The following is an 18,773-nucleotide window of genomic DNA, read 5'->3' as shown; positions in this document are numbered from 1 at the left end:
TGTTTCCCTTTTGAGTTAAATGTATTGCTATATCCAGCTCTTAGTGTGTATATTCTACACTCCTTTGACTAATTCAAAAGAGAGTGAAGTTCAAAGGATACCCATTTCCTCCTATCTTTACCTCCTAAACCTCCTAAAAAAAAACCCCACTATTTTACATATTCTTGTTTCTACTTAGCTCTAGTTTTTTCATCAGAAATGCTTGGAAGTTCTCTATTTTGTTAAAGGTCCATTCCTGCCCCCTCCCACAATGGATTATACTCAGTTTTTCTAGATGAGTTATTTTTGTTATAATCCAATATCCTTTGCCTTTTGGAATATGAGATTCTATGCTCTCTGTTCTTTTTAACTGGTGGTTGCTAAATCTTGTGTGATACTGACTATATATAGTTCCTTAATACTTTAACTCTTTATTTCTGCCTGCTTGCAGTATTTTTTCTTTGATCTGGAAGCTCTGGATTTTGGCTATCATGTTCCTAGAACTACACTTCCCTATATCTGTCAAAGGTACCATAATCTTGTACTCTTCACTCTCATTTACCTCACATATCCAAGTGGTTGCCAAGTCTCATCAATTCTACCTCCACATCTCTTGCATCCATCTTTTCTCTGCTCATATAGATACCACTCTAGTTCAGGCATTCATCACCTCTTACTTAACTATTGTGAAAGCCACCAAATTGTCTTCCTGCCTCAGATCTTCCCCCTCTCAAACCCCTTCTCACAGCTGTCACAGGGATATTCTAAAGCATAGGCCTAACCATGTTGCTCACCTGTTCAATAAATGTCAGTGGTCTCTATTGCCCGAAGCATCAAATATGAACTCCTTGGTCTTGCATTTAAATCCCTTCACAACCAGGTTTCAACCTACCTTTCAAGCTTCATTATATATTACTCTCATTCCCATACATTATGGTACAGCCAAACTAGCTTTCTTGCTATTCCTTAACCATGACATTCTATGTCCCATATTTATGCCTTTACAGAGGTTGCCCCCATGCCTAAAATGTTCTCTCTTCATCTCTGTCTCTTAGAAAATTCAGTTCAGTTCAAGCATTACCTCTTGCCTGAGGTTTTTCATAATTCCCCCTGCCCCAGTTCCTTTACATATATTTTGTGTATATTTATTTTGTATGTACATGCTATACATACAACATGTATAGACCTGTCTTTTATAAAATCTATGTTCTTTGAGGACAGGGATTATGTCTTTTTTGTCTGTTTCCTTAACACCAAGCATAATGCTTGGCACCAAGTAGGTGCCTAATAAATGTTAATGCTAGTTTATTATTAATGAAGAGCAATCGGTCAACATTTAGTAAGCACCTGCTATGTGCCAGGCACTGTGCTGTGTACTGAGCAATGTGACTTTTAGTGGCAAAGCCACTAACTCACTATGTAGTTTGGGGCAAGTCTTATTTCTGTTCTGAAACTCAAGTTCTTTTACTTACAAAATGAGAGAGATGCATTAAATCAATAAATGAATGGACGAAAAAGCATGTATTAAGTACAGAAGATAGGTAGGTTTCAAGGGAAAAGATATATGAGTTTTATTTTAGACACATTGAATTTGAGATTCCTAAGGAACATCGTGTATGAAATCTGCATCAGTGATGTTTGCAGGACTTATCTCAGGATAGAGACTAAGGAGGAAAAGTTCCTACTGGTTTCTTGGATCCCTTGACTACTACTCAGTGTCCTCATTCCACCTAGCATGGAACCTCCCCTTCTTGTCCCCTAACAATTTGGGCACACCCTTTCTAGTAGTAATGGCCAATGCTCTGGAGCTATCATCTCTATCCTCCCACTGTGTTCATTCTGGAAAGGTCCATTGAGAAGCCATGAGCTACCTCTCTGGGACTATCTAAATTTTAATGGATTCCCAGAGGATATTGACCAAAGGGATAAATATCTGATGGTAGAATTCACATATTATTCAGGACCAGAAAAGGGGGTATACTTAAAGGGAGGAGAGGGATGTTCTCAGGCATCCTCAAATCACGAAGGATCTGGACTTAATATGTCCTAATGTCACTTCCAACTTGAAGTCTATAATTCTTTTTTTGGGGGGGGGCAATGGGGGTTAAGTGACTTGCCCAGGGTCACACGGCTAGTAAGTGCCAAGTGTCTGAGGCCGGATTTGAACTCAGGTCCTCCTGAATCCAGGGCCAGTGCTTTATCCACTGTGCCACCTAGCTGCCCCCGAAGTCTATAATTCTTTATGTTGCCATCTAGACAGCTACCATCTCTGCCTAGTCCTAAGGTTCTCTCTGCACAGAGGCAATGACTAAGTATAATCTAGAAAACATAGTGCCTTTCTAGAAGAAAGAATGCTGGGTGGAGGAAGACTATGAGCTCTTTGGCTTGACTCCTGGAGCTAAATAAGAAAGTCAAAGAGACAGAAACAAAGATCCAAGCACTGAGAGACAGGCTCACCACTAGAAAGGAATCAATACTATATTTCACCTTTCTGAGAGCTTGGCTGCTCTTCATGAACATAATTTCAGTTGTCCCATAACATATGAATACTTTACCCATCTTACAAAGCTGAGACTCACAGTTCTAATCCTGGAGTCTCCCTATGAATTAGGGACAGAGCTGGTCACAGAAACTAGGAGTCCTTCCCTACCCCTTCTCTTCCCCTTCTTCCCTGCTCCTCAACCCTAGGAAAGGATGTGAGCTCATTCAGATGAAAAGGGCCACAGGGCTAGAGGGGAGATGGGAAGTATGGGGAGCACTGCCCTTATGAGCCAGATTTGGATCTGGATGGCAGAACACTAGGAATCCTTCTTCCCATGATGCAATGGGATCCAGACACCTGAGTTCAAATCCTGATTCTTCTGCTTACTACCAGAGTGGCTTTGGGCAAGTCACTGAACCTCAAGTTTCTTTGTTTGTGAAAAAAGACAGGAGGATATGACAGCCTTCCCAGTTCCCTTACAGATAGGAATCTGTGATGTAAACACAGTGGCAGTTGGAGAGAGGAAAGGTATAGGCAGGGCAGCCAAGGGAGGGAAAGCTTTTGAGGTCATGTGAAACTTCCATGACTCATTCAAGGAGGCCGAGCTCCCCATCCAGGCCACATTCTGGGAGGTTTTGTGCCTTTCCCTGCCAAGGCCCCACCTTCAAGGACTAGTTCCTCCACCACTGGGGCTTAGGGAGTCTGAGTGAGGACAACTTGAAAGGAATAATACACGGCATTAGTTCTTCCTCCAGCTCTTTTCTGTTTTTAGTCCCATTCTCATCCTTTAATCCTGATTTATATACAGCTAACATTTATATAAAACCCACTGTGTCAGACACCCTGCTAAATACTTTACAAATATGATCTCATTTGATCCTCACAACAACCCTGGGAGGTTGGTGCTGTTATTATCCCCATTTTATAGATGAGGAAACTGAGGCAGAGAACTTAAATGATTTGCCCAGGGTCACACAGTTAGTATCTGAGGCAGGATTTGAACTCAACAGGTCTTCCTGGCTCCAAGCCTGTTCCAGATAGCTAACTTTAATCCCAGGAGCTGCTCCATAAAATGAGAACATCTTTAGGGCTGAGGGAATTCATCAGATAATGGTCCTTAGACCGAAAGAAACCTCCAAAAGTCATCTCATCCCTCTCTCTGCTTTTAGGCAAGACTGCGAATAAACTATCCCAGAGAGATGAGAACATGACCTAGAATATACAACATCAAGTTGGAAGGGACCTTAAACATCATCTGATCCAGGAGTGCTTGCCTGAGGTCCATGAACTTTTTAAAAGTATTATTGTTGTTTAGTGTATTTTCAATATAATTTATCTCCTTTATAATCCAATAGATTTTATTTTATGCATTTAAAAACATTATTTTGAGAAGGGGTCCATAGCATTCACCAACTCCCAAAGGGGCCCAGGGATCCATGACAAAAGGTTAAGATGCCCAGCTCTGCTCCAAGGTCCTCATATCTCTTTGATTTAAAAAAAAAATGTTAAATTTAATTTTAATAAAGAAGGCAGGGGCAGCTAGGTGGCGCAGTGGATAGAGCACTGGCCCTGGATTCAGGAGGACCTGAGTTCAAATACGACCTCAGACACTTGACACTTATTAGCTGTGTGACCCTGGGCAAGTCACAACCCCAATCGCCTCACACACACACACACACACACACACACACACACACACACAATTTTAAAAATAAAGCAAGCAAACATAAACATGCAAACCACAAGCATGTTGCTTGAAAGTGGTTAAGCAATGGTTAAGCACAAAAGAGTGTTAGCAACAGATAGTTCAGGTAACCATATTTTTTTGTATAGAAGTATTTATAGATTGAAGGACTGCCATGTAACTGGGCCCCTTCCTATGAGAGATGTGCTGCTGAGGAGGGGAGGGAGGTGGGGGGGGTGGAGAGAGAGAGAGAGACAGACAGAGAGACAGAGACAGAGAGAGACAAAGACAGAGACAGAGACAGACAGAGACACACATAGAAAGAGAGACAGAGACAGGCAGACTGAGAGAGAGAGAGATTTTGGTTTCCTCTTTTATCATTGTGAGCAACTAGCTCTTCCTGGATCAGCCAATATAATCTTCAAAAATCCCAACTATCAACCTTTGGTCACCTATGTCCTTTTAGCAAAAGGACAAGAGAATATATCTAAAACAGTCTTCATGTTTGTTGATTCTTATCACCTAACCCAAGAAGAGTACCAGGCCTCAAGTCAGGAAGACTCATATTCCTGAATTTAAATCTGGCCTCAGACACTTACTAGCTATATGACCTTGGGCAAGTCACTTAGGCCTGTTTGTCTCAGTTTCCTCATCTGTAAAAAATGAGCTGGAGAAGGAAATGGCAAACCACTCCAGTATCCTTGCCAACAAAAGCTCAAATGAGGTCTATAATTCTTTATGTTGCCATCTAGACAGCTACCATCTCTGCCTAGTCCTAAAGTTCTCTCTGCACAGAGGCAATGACTAAGTATAATCTAGAAAACATAGTGCCTTTCTAGAAGAAAGAATACTGGGTGGAGGAAGACTATGAATCATGACTAAAGCTGAATTGCCTCACCCCTTCAGAACAGACCCCAAGAGAAGAACCTTTTCTTTGTCACTTATGTTAGGGTCTTGCCTAACAAGATATTTAACCTTAATCCCTCAAGCTGAGATTTATTCCTGTGTTTGGCTCCCAGAATCAGATCTGGAATCATGGTACCTGTGTTCACTTCCCAGCTCTGTGTGATTTTGCACAAGTCACCCGGAGCCCGCTTGGCCTCAGTTTCCTCATTTCTAAATGAGAGAGGGACTAGACCAAGGATTCTTAACCTTTTTTGTCATCCACCCCTTTGGCAATCTGGTGAAGCCTATGGATTCCTCAGAATAGTGTTTTTAAATACATAGGATTGCAAAGGAAACCAATTATATTGAAATACAATGATCAAAATGTTAAAAACAAATTCGCAGACCCAAAGGTGAGAACACTTGGGTTCGATGTTCTCTAAAGTTGCCTCTAGAGCTCCGAATGCCATGATCTCAGCACAAACACCAAGGGCACACACGCACACAGGTCCATACTGGTTTGTCTCTGTATACATCTGAAATCACATTGGACACTGTGTGCTTCATGTCAGCCCAACCACACCTAGGAACTCAACTTTCTGCTGCTACTGGGTCCTTGAAGAATCTTGTTTTTGCGGAGCTCCTGTTCCTGCAAGTTGATTCCTGGGCACAAGAATAATCCAGTCTATTCTCCCTACAATCCTAAAACAGTGACCGCTAGACTGGGACTAGACTCTATGCTGAAGCTGCCCTCTTGTGGAACAACAGAAGAACTGTCACTAGGATCAGTAGAGACTCGGGAAATGGAATCCTTGGAGAAAATCTGGCCAGGGTACCTCTCAGAAACAGTTTCCTCATCTGCAAAATGGTGATAATAACATATAAACTACCTACTTCATAGGGTTCTTGTAAGAATTAAGGGAGATCGGGGCAGCTAGGTGGCACAGTGGATAGAGCACTGGCCCTGGAGTCAGGAGTACCTGAGTTCAAATCCAGCCTCAGACACTTAACACTTACTAGCTGTGTGACCCTGGGCAAGTCACTTAACCCCAATTGCCTCACTAAAAAAAAAAATAATAATAATAATTAAGGGAGATCACCAAAAAATAAAATAAAATAAGAATTAAGGGAGATAACATGTGACTTTTAAACCATATGTAAATATCATTATTATAAGAATCATAAGAGGCACTGTGGTCTAGTGAACAGAGAACCAGACTTAGTTCAGAAAGTCCTCCATTCTATTCCTACCTCTAACATTTACTTTGTGACCCTCTCAATACCCCAGTCATCTCTCTAAGACTATAAGTTTCAGACAGCAGATGTTGACCATTTTCTTAGTGGAAATTTCCTATACCAAACAAAATCCCAAGTTCAGCCCTTTCTAAATACTGTATTTATTTTTTTTAAATACTGTATTTATCTCTCTAGATAGAGATGTTGAAGACTCATCATATATCAGAACTGGAAGAAAAACTAGAGGTCATAAAGTCTATTTGCCTGATCATTTCCCGCAGATAACATATCCAGCCTTTCTTTAAAGATCAGTAATTGGGAACTTAACCATCTTATGAAGCATTCTATCCCCCCATTGCACAGTTGTTATCATCAATTAATCTCTAATCTACTTTGTGTCAGGCATGGTGCTAGAGATGCAAATTAAAAAATAAAATAATCCCAGATCTTAAGGAACTTACATTCTATTAGGGAGATAGATAAAACATGTTAACAGTTAAGTACAAAGGGTGGCGCAGTAGATAAAGCACCAGCCCTGGATTCAGGAGGACCTGAGTTCAAATTTGGCCTCAGACACTTGACACTCACTAGCTGTGTGACCCTGGGCAAGTCACTTAGTCCTCATTGCCCTGCCCCCCCCCAAGAATATAAACAGTTAAGTACATATTGCATACATTTTTTTTTTGTGGGGCAATGGGGGTTAAGTGACTTGCCCAGGGTCACACAGTTAGTAAGTGTCAAGTGTCTGAGGCCAGATTTGAACTCAGATCCTCCTGAATCCAGGGCTGGTGCTTTATCCACTGTGCCACCTAGCTGCCCCTGCATACATTTTTTTTTCAAATAAAAAAATAAAATCATAGTAATGGGGGTGGGGGAGCACTAAAAATATGGGGAAATGAGAAAGACTTCTGGAAGAAGAAGGGCTCCTTGGTCTGAATCTTGAGAAAAGCCATGGATTCCAAGAGACAGAAGTAAAGAGAAAGAATATTCCAGACATAGAGAGATATAGCTAGTTAAAAAATACAGAGGCAGCCCATGACGTGTTATGTAAGGGTCACAGCAAACAGGCCCATTTTGTTGTAGCACAGAGATCCAAGGAATAGTATGTAATCGATTTGAAAGACAAGCTAAAGCCAGATTCTGAAAGGCTTTAAATGCCAAACCAAGGAAGTCATATTTTCACTCAAAAGCAGTGGGGAATACCTGAAGCTTCTTGAACAGAGGAATGGTGTTTTCATACCTGTGGTTTAGGAATAGCGATTCTGAAGCCATGTGGATGGATTAGGGAGAATGGATTCAAGGAGATTGACTAAGAGGAGGCTGCCACAGTCCAGGTAGCAGATGATGAGGGTGTGGAGCAGGGTGGTTGTGGTTCGAATGGAGAGATGTGGAGGAAGTAAAATTAACAAGACCTGCTAAGGGATAGAATACAAGGAAGTGAAGAATAAAGGGTTATGGATTACTGTTAGGAAGTTGTTGGGTTGTTTTCTTCCACTGAGCCTAAATCTGCCTTTCTGAAGTTTCTACCTGTTGTTCCTTTATTCTGTTTTCCGGGACCAAACAGAAAAAAAAAAAATCTAATTTTTCTTCAACATGACAGTCCTTCAAATATTCAAAGATAAATATTTTACATCTTCTCTCCCTCAGACTAAAAACATCCTCAATTCTTTTAGCTGATTCAATGGAATGAAGGCCAACAAACATTAATTAAGCCTCCTATGGACAGGGCACTGTGTTAAACTGAAGATACAAAGACAGACAATTTGTCTTCAAGTAGCTTACATTCTCCTGGGGGAGATAGAACATGTATGCACATAAGGAATTAGAGAACTCTATAAAGAGATGTACAAAGTAATTTCAAAGAGAACTGAGAACTGGTGGTGGGAGTTCCTGGAAAGGATTCATAGGAGCTGGCAACTGGGCTGTGCCTGAAAGGAAATTAAAGCTTTAAGAGGCAGAGGAGAGGAGGGCAAGCATTTCAAACATGGCGACCCCTCCTGCAAAGTAGAAAATGGAGGTAGATCGAGGTAGGAGATGGAATGGCCAACAGACCAGTCTGATGACAATGGAGAAACAAGACCGGAAAGATAGGTGAAAGCGATATTAAAGATGGCTTTAAATTCTAGGCTGAGGGGGCAGCTAGGTGGTAGCTAGGTGGTACAGTAGATAAAGCACCAGCCCTAGATTCAGAAGGACCTGAGTTCAAATCTGACCTCAGACACTTGACACTTACTTGCTGTGTGACCCTGGGCAAGTCACTTAACCCTCATTGCCCTGTAAACAAACAAACAAAAAGAAAAAGAAAGCAAAAAAATTCTCAGCTGAAAATTTTGTATTTTATCCATTGGGAACCCCTGATGATTTTTGAGGAGGGGCATAACATGGTTAGTTCTGTATTTTAGGAATGTCAATTTGGCAGCTACATGGAGGATGGATAGAAGTAAGACCCTGGAAAGAGGGGGAAAACCGTGAGGTCATGGTAATAGTCTAGGTGAGAAACACTGAGGATTTGAACTAGGGCTGAAATGAATGTAGAGAGTTGGCAAATGCTAGGATGTGGGGAGAGAGGGACAAGCCAAGGATGACTCTAAGGTTTCAAGCTTCAGAAGGATAGTGATATCCCCAACAGAAATAAGTATGTTTTAAAGGAGGGGTAGGTTTGTATGTCACAGTTTCTTGTCCTCTCAAAATTTTCATCTCCCCATTCTGGATGTGCTGCAGTTTGTCAGTGTCCTCCCTAAAATGTGAGCACAATACAAAAGTCTGAATATTGTGGAACTATCATCTCTCTTATTCTGGACACTATGCTTCTGTCAACTCAACTTAGAGTTGTATTTGTTCCTCTGACTGCCATGCCCTACTGTTCTGTTGACTTGTACTGTGGCATACTGAACTCCCCAGGCTTTTTTTTTCCTCACATGAATGTTGTCTAGATGCAGCTTATACTTGTACAGTTGGTGTTCTAAATCCACCCGTGAGACCCAACATTTATCTCTCATCAATTTCTTCTTTTATTGCATCATTTGATCAAGCTTTTTGGTAGTCAGTTCTATCATCCAAAATGATAGTTATACTCCTGAGTCATAAAATGAATGGTTGGAGTCCCTAAGACATGGGAAGGAAAGGCAGAGAATTCTCATCCTCAGAGGATCAAAACCCACCTCCTCCCTCAAACATTCTCTGCCTAGGAAAAGTTTGATATCTTTGAGGTGAAACTTTCTCTGCAAAAATTAAAGTTCCTTAAACCCAAGTCCTATGAAAAAATAGTAAGAGAAATGGAAGGAAGAGGTAGATGGTATTTAATTTCTTTGAAAATCCTCCCAATTTCCATTAGGCCCACTTGCTCGTTTCTATTTGACCCTAGATACTGGTAATTTTGTTAGCTGTAAATGTGTTCTAACTTTGCAGGGTTCGTGTTTTCTCTCAGTCCTGTAAAGTTCTCCAAAGTGCTTAGTAAAGGAAAGTTGGAAGGAAGGGTAGAATAAATGCCATAAAGGCAGATCTGCAGGATGCCAAGTCACTAAGCACAGGGCCTTGGGCTTCAAGTCACTGCTGCTTCCCCTTCAGGAAAATGGGTGAAGTGGCCCCCTGGGACAAGTTACCTGATGGTCCTCTAGAGCCCAAGCTTAACACGTATGAAATACTGATACTCCTAGGAGACTGCTGCAACAAGGGAGGGAGGTTCATATCAGAATCCAAGTGAATCATTCCTTCCTTTCACTCCCTTCTCCCCAGAGCTATCCCAAATGTGACAAGATCCTTGGGGGCCTTCACTGCTTGCGCTAATCCAGTCTCCAGGCCCAGCTGCCTTCCTGCCTATCGTCAGGGCTTCCTCCTGGGACCACCTACTCCTTTAGACACGTGTCAGGGCTGTTTATACCTTTTCTAGTGAAGGTACCAGGAGACAGCAAGCCAGATGAGGCAACTAACAGTCGAGTGGGCTTCAGGGATGGGGTTGAAGGTTAGAAATGAAAAGAACTTAAAAGGAGGGCGGTAATTGTTCAACTCAGTGACACATTTTTGAAGGGAGAGGGGAGCAGTTTACACATGTTCTCTCATTCGGTCATCACAACAGCCCTGTGTGGTAGGTGATTTTTGTGTGTGTGTGTGAGGCAATTGGGGTTAAGTGACTTGCCCAGGGTCACACAGCTAGTAAGTGTTAAGTGTCTGAGGCTGGATTTGAACTCAGGTCCTCCTGAACCCAGGGCCGGTGCTCTATCCGGTAGGTGATATTTTTGTCCCCATTTTATATTCAGTGTCAGAGTCTTGCAGTTTGTAGTGTAGGTCCCCTGGAGGGAGGGTACCCCAGATTTAAGGAATGCCGTGGGTTTGCATCCACCAAAATTTCAAGAAAAGTAACAATCAGAGGTGGGAGGATCTAGAAAAGATTCCTAGGAGATGGCAACTAAGCTGTGCCTTGGAGGAAACTAACAGCCTATAAGGCCCCATCAATGTAACTACCTTCCCATGTCAGCCAGAGTACAAGGTTAATTAGAAGCAAGACACTTAATGAAATGACAATAATAAAAGAAAACATTTTCCCCCATAAACTCGGGGGAACACTTTCCCTCAACGATACATACTATCAGTAGGAAGAGTAGACACAAATAAGGAATGTGTGTGGCAACAACACGTGTAGAGATTCAAGTTATATGCCTCTATCACTGAACTGCATTCTCTGACTGACTATTGAAAGCTGAGGTGGTCTGGTTGCATCATTGCACTTGTTCTGCTGAACGTGATCCCTTGTGGTCTCTACTGGATGTTGCTCCCTTGGCTCCTATTCTCCTGGATGCATAGTGTCTGGTGGACACTGCCAGGACCAGCCCCACTGATCATTGGGTGTAGAGCCTGGAAATTTTATGGTTCCAGCTGGAGCACTTGACTATTAGACTAGCTCTTCCTCATTAGAAGTGTGGGATTTTAGAGACTTTTTTTTTTTACAGGTCTTTTAGAAAAGCAGCAGTCCCTCAACCAGACATCTAGCATCAGCACAAACAGTGATAGAAATGACATCTTTTCAGATTTTTTCACTCTTATTGATTGAACTGTCTTGCATCCTTCAAAGAAAGCTTGGCTGCTGAGGTCTCTCATCTGGAGCAGGAGATTCTCAGTCTCTGGCTCTAAGACTTAGAATAAAACTCTAGAACCAAGAGCAGATATGTTTCTAGCTAATTAGTACCTTCAGGCTCTAGCATGTGTGTTTTAAAACTAAACTTCCTGATTGCTGAGCTTAGTATCGTCACAGATGACCCTACTCTCTTGGTGAGTATTCCATATACCTCATGATTTTAAGTTCTGAAAGCTACACTATACCTGGTGATGAGTTTTTCTTTACAGCAGAAGAAAAAGTGCTCTCAGTTCCCACGCAAGCATTTAGGTGTCAAAGATATCAAATATAAGACAGGTTATATTTAATCCAATAAAAAAATATAGGCATCAGACACATAAACATTCAAGACAACTAGTCTTTTCTCTTCAATAATCCCCACCTTCCTAGGAGCACAAGACATTTAAGACATACTGCCCTAAAAGGAGCCCCCTATGCAGGAGACAGGAATTCAGAGTTATTAGAGTCAAGTAACTCAGGCCTTTGGTGAGCCCCACCTCTCAGAGAGCTACAGAACTTCTGACAAGTCTACCCCTTCTCCAGACCTGTAAAATTCCCATCATTCACACCATCAGTAAAGGACAAGGTCTGTTTAATGTCTCTGTCCTTTGCTGCCCCATAGCTCTGACTCCTTCTTGGTTCAGGAACTGAATATGAGAGAAGCAGAGCAGAAGAATGGACAGATACTGACCTTGAAGTCAGGAAGACTTGGGTTGGGATACCACCTTAGCCTCTTTCTAGCTGTGTGATCTCAAGTAAGTTACTTACTGGGTTATGCCTCAGTTTCTTCATCTGTAAAATAGTCATAATAATAACATCTACCTCACGAGGGTTATTGAAAGGATCAAATGAGAAAACATGTGTAAAGTTCTTGACAAACATTAAAGTGCTATATAAATGTGAGCTATTGATATTATTAACTTTTCTATTGGCTCCAGGATGATTGGTCAAGAAATTGCTCCAAATGCTTTGCTTCAATCCAGTGGTATAGGGCCACATCGTTCCTTGGTTTATAGAAGCCATACAGGCTTCCCTTCAGTGACCGTACTCTTTCTGTCCACATTTCAAGCTTTTCATTCAGTTTCCCTCTCCATTCATGCCACTGTGTCTCCTTTGTAAAGGCTGAGGCCAAGAATGCTCAAAAACGCTGTGGTTGCCTGGCCTTGAACCACATTATTTAACTAATCAATTCCAATTCACATCAAAGAATTAACCGTGTCAAGAAAAAGTTATACTCTAAGACATAGCATGGCCAATGCAAAAATGGTCCTCATAAGTGGGCAATGACTCTAGTCTGTGGGGATCTACTATCATTTCTAAGCTCCTGTCTCAAAGCCTTGTAGTCATCTTTGGCCCCATCTTTCCCTCCCATACAGTGTAATGAAGTTGGAGGGCTTTTGTTCAAATCTTGAGCCTGCTTTTTGCTAGCTGTTTTAAGTTGTGAAAATCACTTTTCTTCATTGGGCCTCAGTTTCCCTATCTTTAAAAGGAGGTTGGGGTAGATCAGCCAGATGTTAGACGTATATTACATTTTCAACTCTATCCAACTGGATAGGGCCCTCGCTGAGGGTCCTGACCTAGAAGGATCATCAAGCAATGTGAGCAGTAGTGATCTAGTGTCCTCCCTTTACCATCTATATCTGTATTACTCTTAATTAGGCTAAGATGAAAGCATCCCAGAGATTCTTCAGATTTTGAGATAGGGTTCCCATTTTCCTCCAATGTATTCCAGCAACTCATGGATTTTCTTCAGTCTCAGCAGCATAGTCCTTAAGAGAGGATTCATGTGGTGGGTATATACTGGCAAGAAGAAGCAAGTGTTAAGGGGCAGCTAGGTGGCACTGTGGATATCGCTCTGGGCCTGAAGTTAGGAAGATCTGAATTCAAATCTGGCCTCAGACACTTACAAGCTGTGACCCAGTACAAGTCACTTAACTTCTGTTTGCCTCAATTTCCTCATCTGTAAAAAGGGGATAATAACCTGCCTCCCAGGGTTGTGAGGATCAAATGAGATAATAATTATGAAGCACTTAACACAGTGTCTGGCTATATTAAATGCTATATAAATGTTAGCGATTTATTATTGTTATTATTAATAAGAAACCTGTAGGTGAAGGTAGTTCTTCCTATTGCTGGAACCCTGATAACTTTGTGCTTTTGGGTCTTTAGCATCGAGGATGAGAAATGAAATTAAGTGCTCTTTTAGTCCTTCAGCTTTAGCCTTTTGGTTATCTTCTTCCTAAAACTTCTAGCCTTCTTCTGGGGCCTAGGGTCTCATGCCCAGCCTTTGTCTTGCCACTCCACGCTGGCTGCTATTCACTGTAGACTGGGAGCAGGTAAAGTAGCCTACGTTTGGAGACTTACATGCAAATCCATGTATGTTTTTCATGTGGGGTTTTTTGGGGGAGAGGAGTTGGAAATTGTACATTCATAGGCACATATGTGAAAACCTTTCTACATGTGTGCAGGTAAGCATACTTGTATTCAAATAGATTCATGTATAGGTTGTGCACAAGTGTGAGAGTTAGAAGGGGACCCACAGGTTATCTAGTCCTACCTCTACCCAAATAATGAATCCATTCTTTTGTTTTGTTTTGTTTTTGGTGAGGCAATTGGGGTTAAGTGACTTGCCCAGGGTCACACAGCTAGTAAGTGTTAAGTGTCTGAGGCCACATTTGAACTCAGGTCCTCCTGACTCCAGGGCCGGTGCTCTATCCACTGCACCACCTAGCTGCCCCATAATGAATCCATTCTACAAGAGCCCCAACAAATAACAATTACCCAGCCTGCATTTGAAGACCTTTGTTGTCAAGGAATTCTGTACCTCCTGAGGCAGTTCATTTTTACATAGTTCTAACTATTAGGAAGTTTTTCCTTATATTGAACTGATATCTATCTTCCTGCAATTTCCACCCATTGTTCTTCTAGTTCTGCCCTCCATGGCTAAACAAATCTAATCCCTTCTTCCACATTAAGAACTCTTTAAATATTCGAAGCCAGCTATCATGTCTTTCCCTCCTGACAAATCTCTTCTGTAACCTGAACATTCCCAGTTCCTTCAACTGATTTTTATATGACAAATTCTGCCCCCTCCCCCCATTACTGTGGGAAAGTGTCTCAATCAGAGAAAGGAGTAGAAACCTACAAGTCGAGACCGAGCAGAGAGGCCAGAAGTGGAGTGATCATTTCACAGGTTGTATGTGTAAGGGAGAAAGAGCATTTTCTAAAACACTAGTCAGAGACTCATAGTGTTAGAATTCATAGTATTAAAGTGAGAAGCAGCACCAGAAACTATATAGTTATCCCTTCCACATCACAACTTTCCCCACTGAGGTCCTGATATATTGCAGGTAGGCATAAGAAATTAAATAGGCATTTGGGGGGAGTTTTGCAGAAACCACACATGAAGGCCAGCAGACAACACAGAAGAAGTTTAGAAACTCAGAAATGCATAAAGTATATGTATAGTACTATATAATACCAAAATATTTTCTCTTTTAATACCATAATAATTTAGACTTCTTCTCTGGTATGAAGGGAAGGCTAAAAAATTTTACATGGATTTTCCAGATTGTGGGGGACCCTGTGTGGAAGAGATAACTAGAGTTCAAACTCTTCACTTTAGAGATGGGAAAACTAATGTGTGGAGAGTGGGTAATAGGATCCTTCTGAGACCCCACAACAAAGTAGCTGCAGAGCTTAGATTAGAACTCAGGTCATTGTGAAAAATAATTATTAATAATTATATCTTCCTGTAATCCTGGGGGATTTAGTGGTCTCCCCTTCTTCTTCCTCTTTCCTCTTCTTTCTAAATCCTTCAGGTTCTGCTTGCTGTCTTGGGGAGGGGGGAGGGAAGGGAGGGAAGGAGAAAAATCTAAAACTAGAAATCTTATAAAAACAAATGTTGAAAACTATCTCTACATGTAACTGGAAAATAATAAAATACTGTTATGAAAAAAAATCCTTCAGGTTCTTTCTGAAGGACTTTACTGACAAGATTTAGCCTGCATCAACCCACACATAGGTGGAAACTATTGTGGTCAGATCAGCTTGGGTGGGATCTACATTCTTTCTCTGATGTCTTTTTGACCAAGATTTGAGCAACCTAAGTCACATATCTGAAGACTTCATAACCCACCTCCAATCATGTCAACCAATTGGATTTGATTACTATGTAACGGACCACCAACAAGAGAAGGACATGTAAACTGTGACCCCACCACCATTAGGGGTCTTGCGTCAGAGAGAGACAACCCTCCTTTGACTAATAGCCTATTGATAAAATGATTAAACAACCCAGAAACTATGTCTCACATTTTTAATCATCACATCTCCTAACTCCCAATCCAAGGCTTTTTCTGCTGCACTGAATCCTGGGCTTTCCTACTTAACTTTGCTTCTTCTTCTGTGTAGCCCAGGAATCCCAGCCCCAGGAGGGAGCTGCCCATCAATTTTAATCATTACGCCACAAAGAAGAGTGTTTCGGAGAGCATGCTGGATGTGGCCCTCTTCATGTCCAATGCCACTCGACTGAAGGCTGTTCTGGAACAAGAACCATCTTCCCCCTACTACACAATCCTGGTCACCCTGCTCAGCATCTCTCTCCTCTTGCAGGTGGTCATTGGGATCCTCCTCATCATAACTGGTGAGGAGTCAAGAATTGTTTTTGTTGTTGTTGTTGTTTGTCCTTTGTTCTCGAAGAGGACCATGACTTGCACTGAATTGGATTTAAGCGAGGGAGGGCTATGCAGTCACCAACCTCACTCTCTCCTCCAAAGCCATCTGGGTCCAGTGGCAAGATAAACAGCAGGACAACTGGAAATGGCCCCTGGATGTTTTAAGGCAATTGGGGTTAAGTTACTTGCTCAGGGTCACACAGTAAGTGTCTGAGGTGAGATTTGAACTCAAGTCCTCCCAACTTCAGGGACAGTGCTCAATACACTTCACAACCTAGCTGCCCCACCCCCCAGAACCAAGGATACTGAAAGAGCTGCTCCTTGTTGCACCTAGTATCTAAGGGTTGCTCGAGGATATTTACCAAGGGGGAACATACTACTTCCCAACACAGACAATTCCACCTTTGGTTAACTAATAGGCTGTTTTTCTCTGCTGTTTAGCCTAAACGTACTCCCCTAAAACTTCCACCCTTTGCTCCTAATTCTTCACTTAAGAGCCAAATAGAGCCAATCTCTCTTCTACCTGATAGCTTCCTTGCATTTTTTCCCCTAACTTGAATTGTCCTACATTGTTTTCAGTTTGAAGTCCTTCAGTTTTTATTTCCCTCCATTGTATCTACCCCCTTTGTACTTCCCCCCCCTTCTTTCACCCTATTCCTCCTCACCAATGTTTTGCTTCTTACCCCTGACTCCCCCAATCTGCCCTCCCTTTTATCAGTCCCCCTCCCTTTTCTTTACCCTTTTCTCCCCTGCTTCTGCCCTCCCTTCTATCAGTGTCCCCCCTTTTCCCCTTACCCTTTTACTTTCCTAAAGAATAAGCTAAATTTCTTTATCCAAATGAACGTATGTTATTCCCTCATTGAACCAAATCTGATGAGAGTAAGGTTGAAACAATGCTCATCCCTCCCTTCTTTCCCTCTATTGTAATAGGTTTTTTTGCACCTCTTCATATGATGTGATTAATCCCATTCCACCTCCCCTTTCCTCTTCTCCCCATAAACTCCTTTTTTACACTCCTTAATTTTCTTTATATCATCACATCAAAGACAATTTATATTTATACCCTCTGTGTATATTCCTTCTGTCTGCCTAAGTAGATATACAGTTCTCAAGAGTTATAAGTATTATCTTCCCGTGTAGGGGATATAAATAGTTTAACGTTATTGAATAACTTTTTCCCCCCTATTTACCTTTTTAAACTTCTCTTGAGTCTTGCAGTCCTTCAGTTTTTAAAGTAACATTTTATTCTTCCTGATTGAGGAAAGGAAAGAAGCGGACGGAGGCTGGTGTTGGGGCTTTCCCTAGTTTCTTTTACCTGCTCTTGGAAAAAGGGGTATCAACCTACCTCCAGTGAAGTGCAGTAACTTTGCAATGTCAAAAAGACATTGTTCAAGCTCAGCACAACCCTGAAACATTCCCCTTGCCCCTCCACTTATCTAACCTTCAGTCTTCTGTCAGGCTCTCTTCTTGAAGTCAACTGGTGGTGGGCAATTCTGTTGCCATGTCCTGCTGTCTAGCCAAGGCTTTGTTGTGATCCGGTAAGATAATACCCTCAAGAGAATACACTTTGCAAACCTTAAAGCTCTATTATTGGGGCAGCTAGGTGGTGCAGTGGATAAAGCACTGGCCCTGGATTCAGGAGGACCTGAGTTCAAATTCGGCCTCAGACACTTGACACTTACCAGCTGTGTGACCCTGGGCAAGTCACTTAACCCTCATTGCCTTGCCCCCCAAAAAAATCCTCTATCATTACAAAGTACTATGCAAATGTAAAGTATCATTACAGCTGTTCTTATAGAAGCCCCAAATACTGGCCCATGGGGGAAAGGAGGAATTTCAGCCTTCTGGCTTATGCAGCTCATCTACACTGGCACACCTAGGGCTCCAGTCTATGGTTTCCAGCTTGTGAGGTTTTAGGAGAGATGCCCATCCATGGCCTCCGGCTCTGACACCTCCACCCACTCCTCTTTCCAATCTTCTACAGCCCGAATGAATTTGAATGAGGTGTCAAAGCAACAGCGGCTGGGCCAGCTCAACAACACAACCATGGTTATGGTCTTCATAACGGTCATCATCAACATTTTCATCACGGCTTTTGGGGTGCAGAAGATGGGGCAACCCTGGCCCACACCCAGGCCCTACTGAATCCAGCCTGGGGCCTAGGTGAGGATCAAGGATGGAAGGACACTCTTCAAGCACGCACAGTCTGCTCCCTGGCCTCTGGGAGGCTGGAGTGGGGGTGGAAGGGTGGGAATTTTGCAATACAAAAGAGCCCAGTCACCAAGAGGCTTGGGAAAGGGCCCAGATAAGGAGATGGGGGAGGGTTAGGTCACACTGTGAAGGGGAGCAGCAACAGAGGATGAGAGGAGGGTTTGGGGGGTGATTTGCAGGGATTAGGAATGAAGGAAACTTCCCTTTGCCTACTCTTAGACTTGCTATTTAGTGGTCAGGGAGAGACACTTGTTCTCTCCTAGACTTAAGTTTTTCTCCTGCTTAGGAGTGGTCAGCCCCTATGGTGAAGGGAATGGTGGAAGTAAAAAGCTTTTCCATGCCACCTCACCCCATCCCCAGTTCACATCTCTCTTTGCTTCCCCTACAGGTGAGGGCTGTGGAACTCCTGCTTCCTTTCCTTCTGCCAGTACTGAGGACCCCTGCCCACCTTTGCCCAACTCAGTGGGTCTTCTCCATAGCACTGGGGAAGGCTCCCAACGTGGTAGTGTT

General features: G+C 42.4%; 1 protein-coding gene across 4 annotated transcripts in view; it reads left to right on the top strand.

Annotated features, from left to right (window-relative positions):
* Positions 1 to 18,773, top strand: part of NINJ2 (ninjurin 2) — a 162,542-nt gene extending 143,769 nt beyond the window's left edge. For all 4 annotated transcript variants that reach the window (XM_043967979.1, XM_043967980.1, XM_043967981.1 and 1 more), the window contains exons 2-4: positions 15,790 to 16,021; positions 18,037 to 18,215; positions 18,652 to 18,773. In XM_043967979.1, coding sequence (XP_043823914.1) covers positions 15,790 to 16,021; positions 18,037 to 18,197 — 393 coding nt within the window. In that variant the 3' untranslated portion in view covers positions 18,198 to 18,215; positions 18,652 to 18,773. The remainder of the gene's footprint in view (positions 1 to 15,789; positions 16,022 to 18,036; positions 18,216 to 18,651) is intronic.

The sequence above is a fragment of the Dromiciops gliroides genome, chromosome 5 (genome assembly GCF_019393635.1).
Source record: "Dromiciops gliroides isolate mDroGli1 chromosome 5, mDroGli1.pri, whole genome shotgun sequence".
Taxonomy (NCBI): Eukaryota; Metazoa; Chordata; class Mammalia; order Microbiotheria; family Microbiotheriidae; genus Dromiciops; species Dromiciops gliroides.
This window is presented reverse-complemented; position numbering and strand designations above follow the sequence as displayed.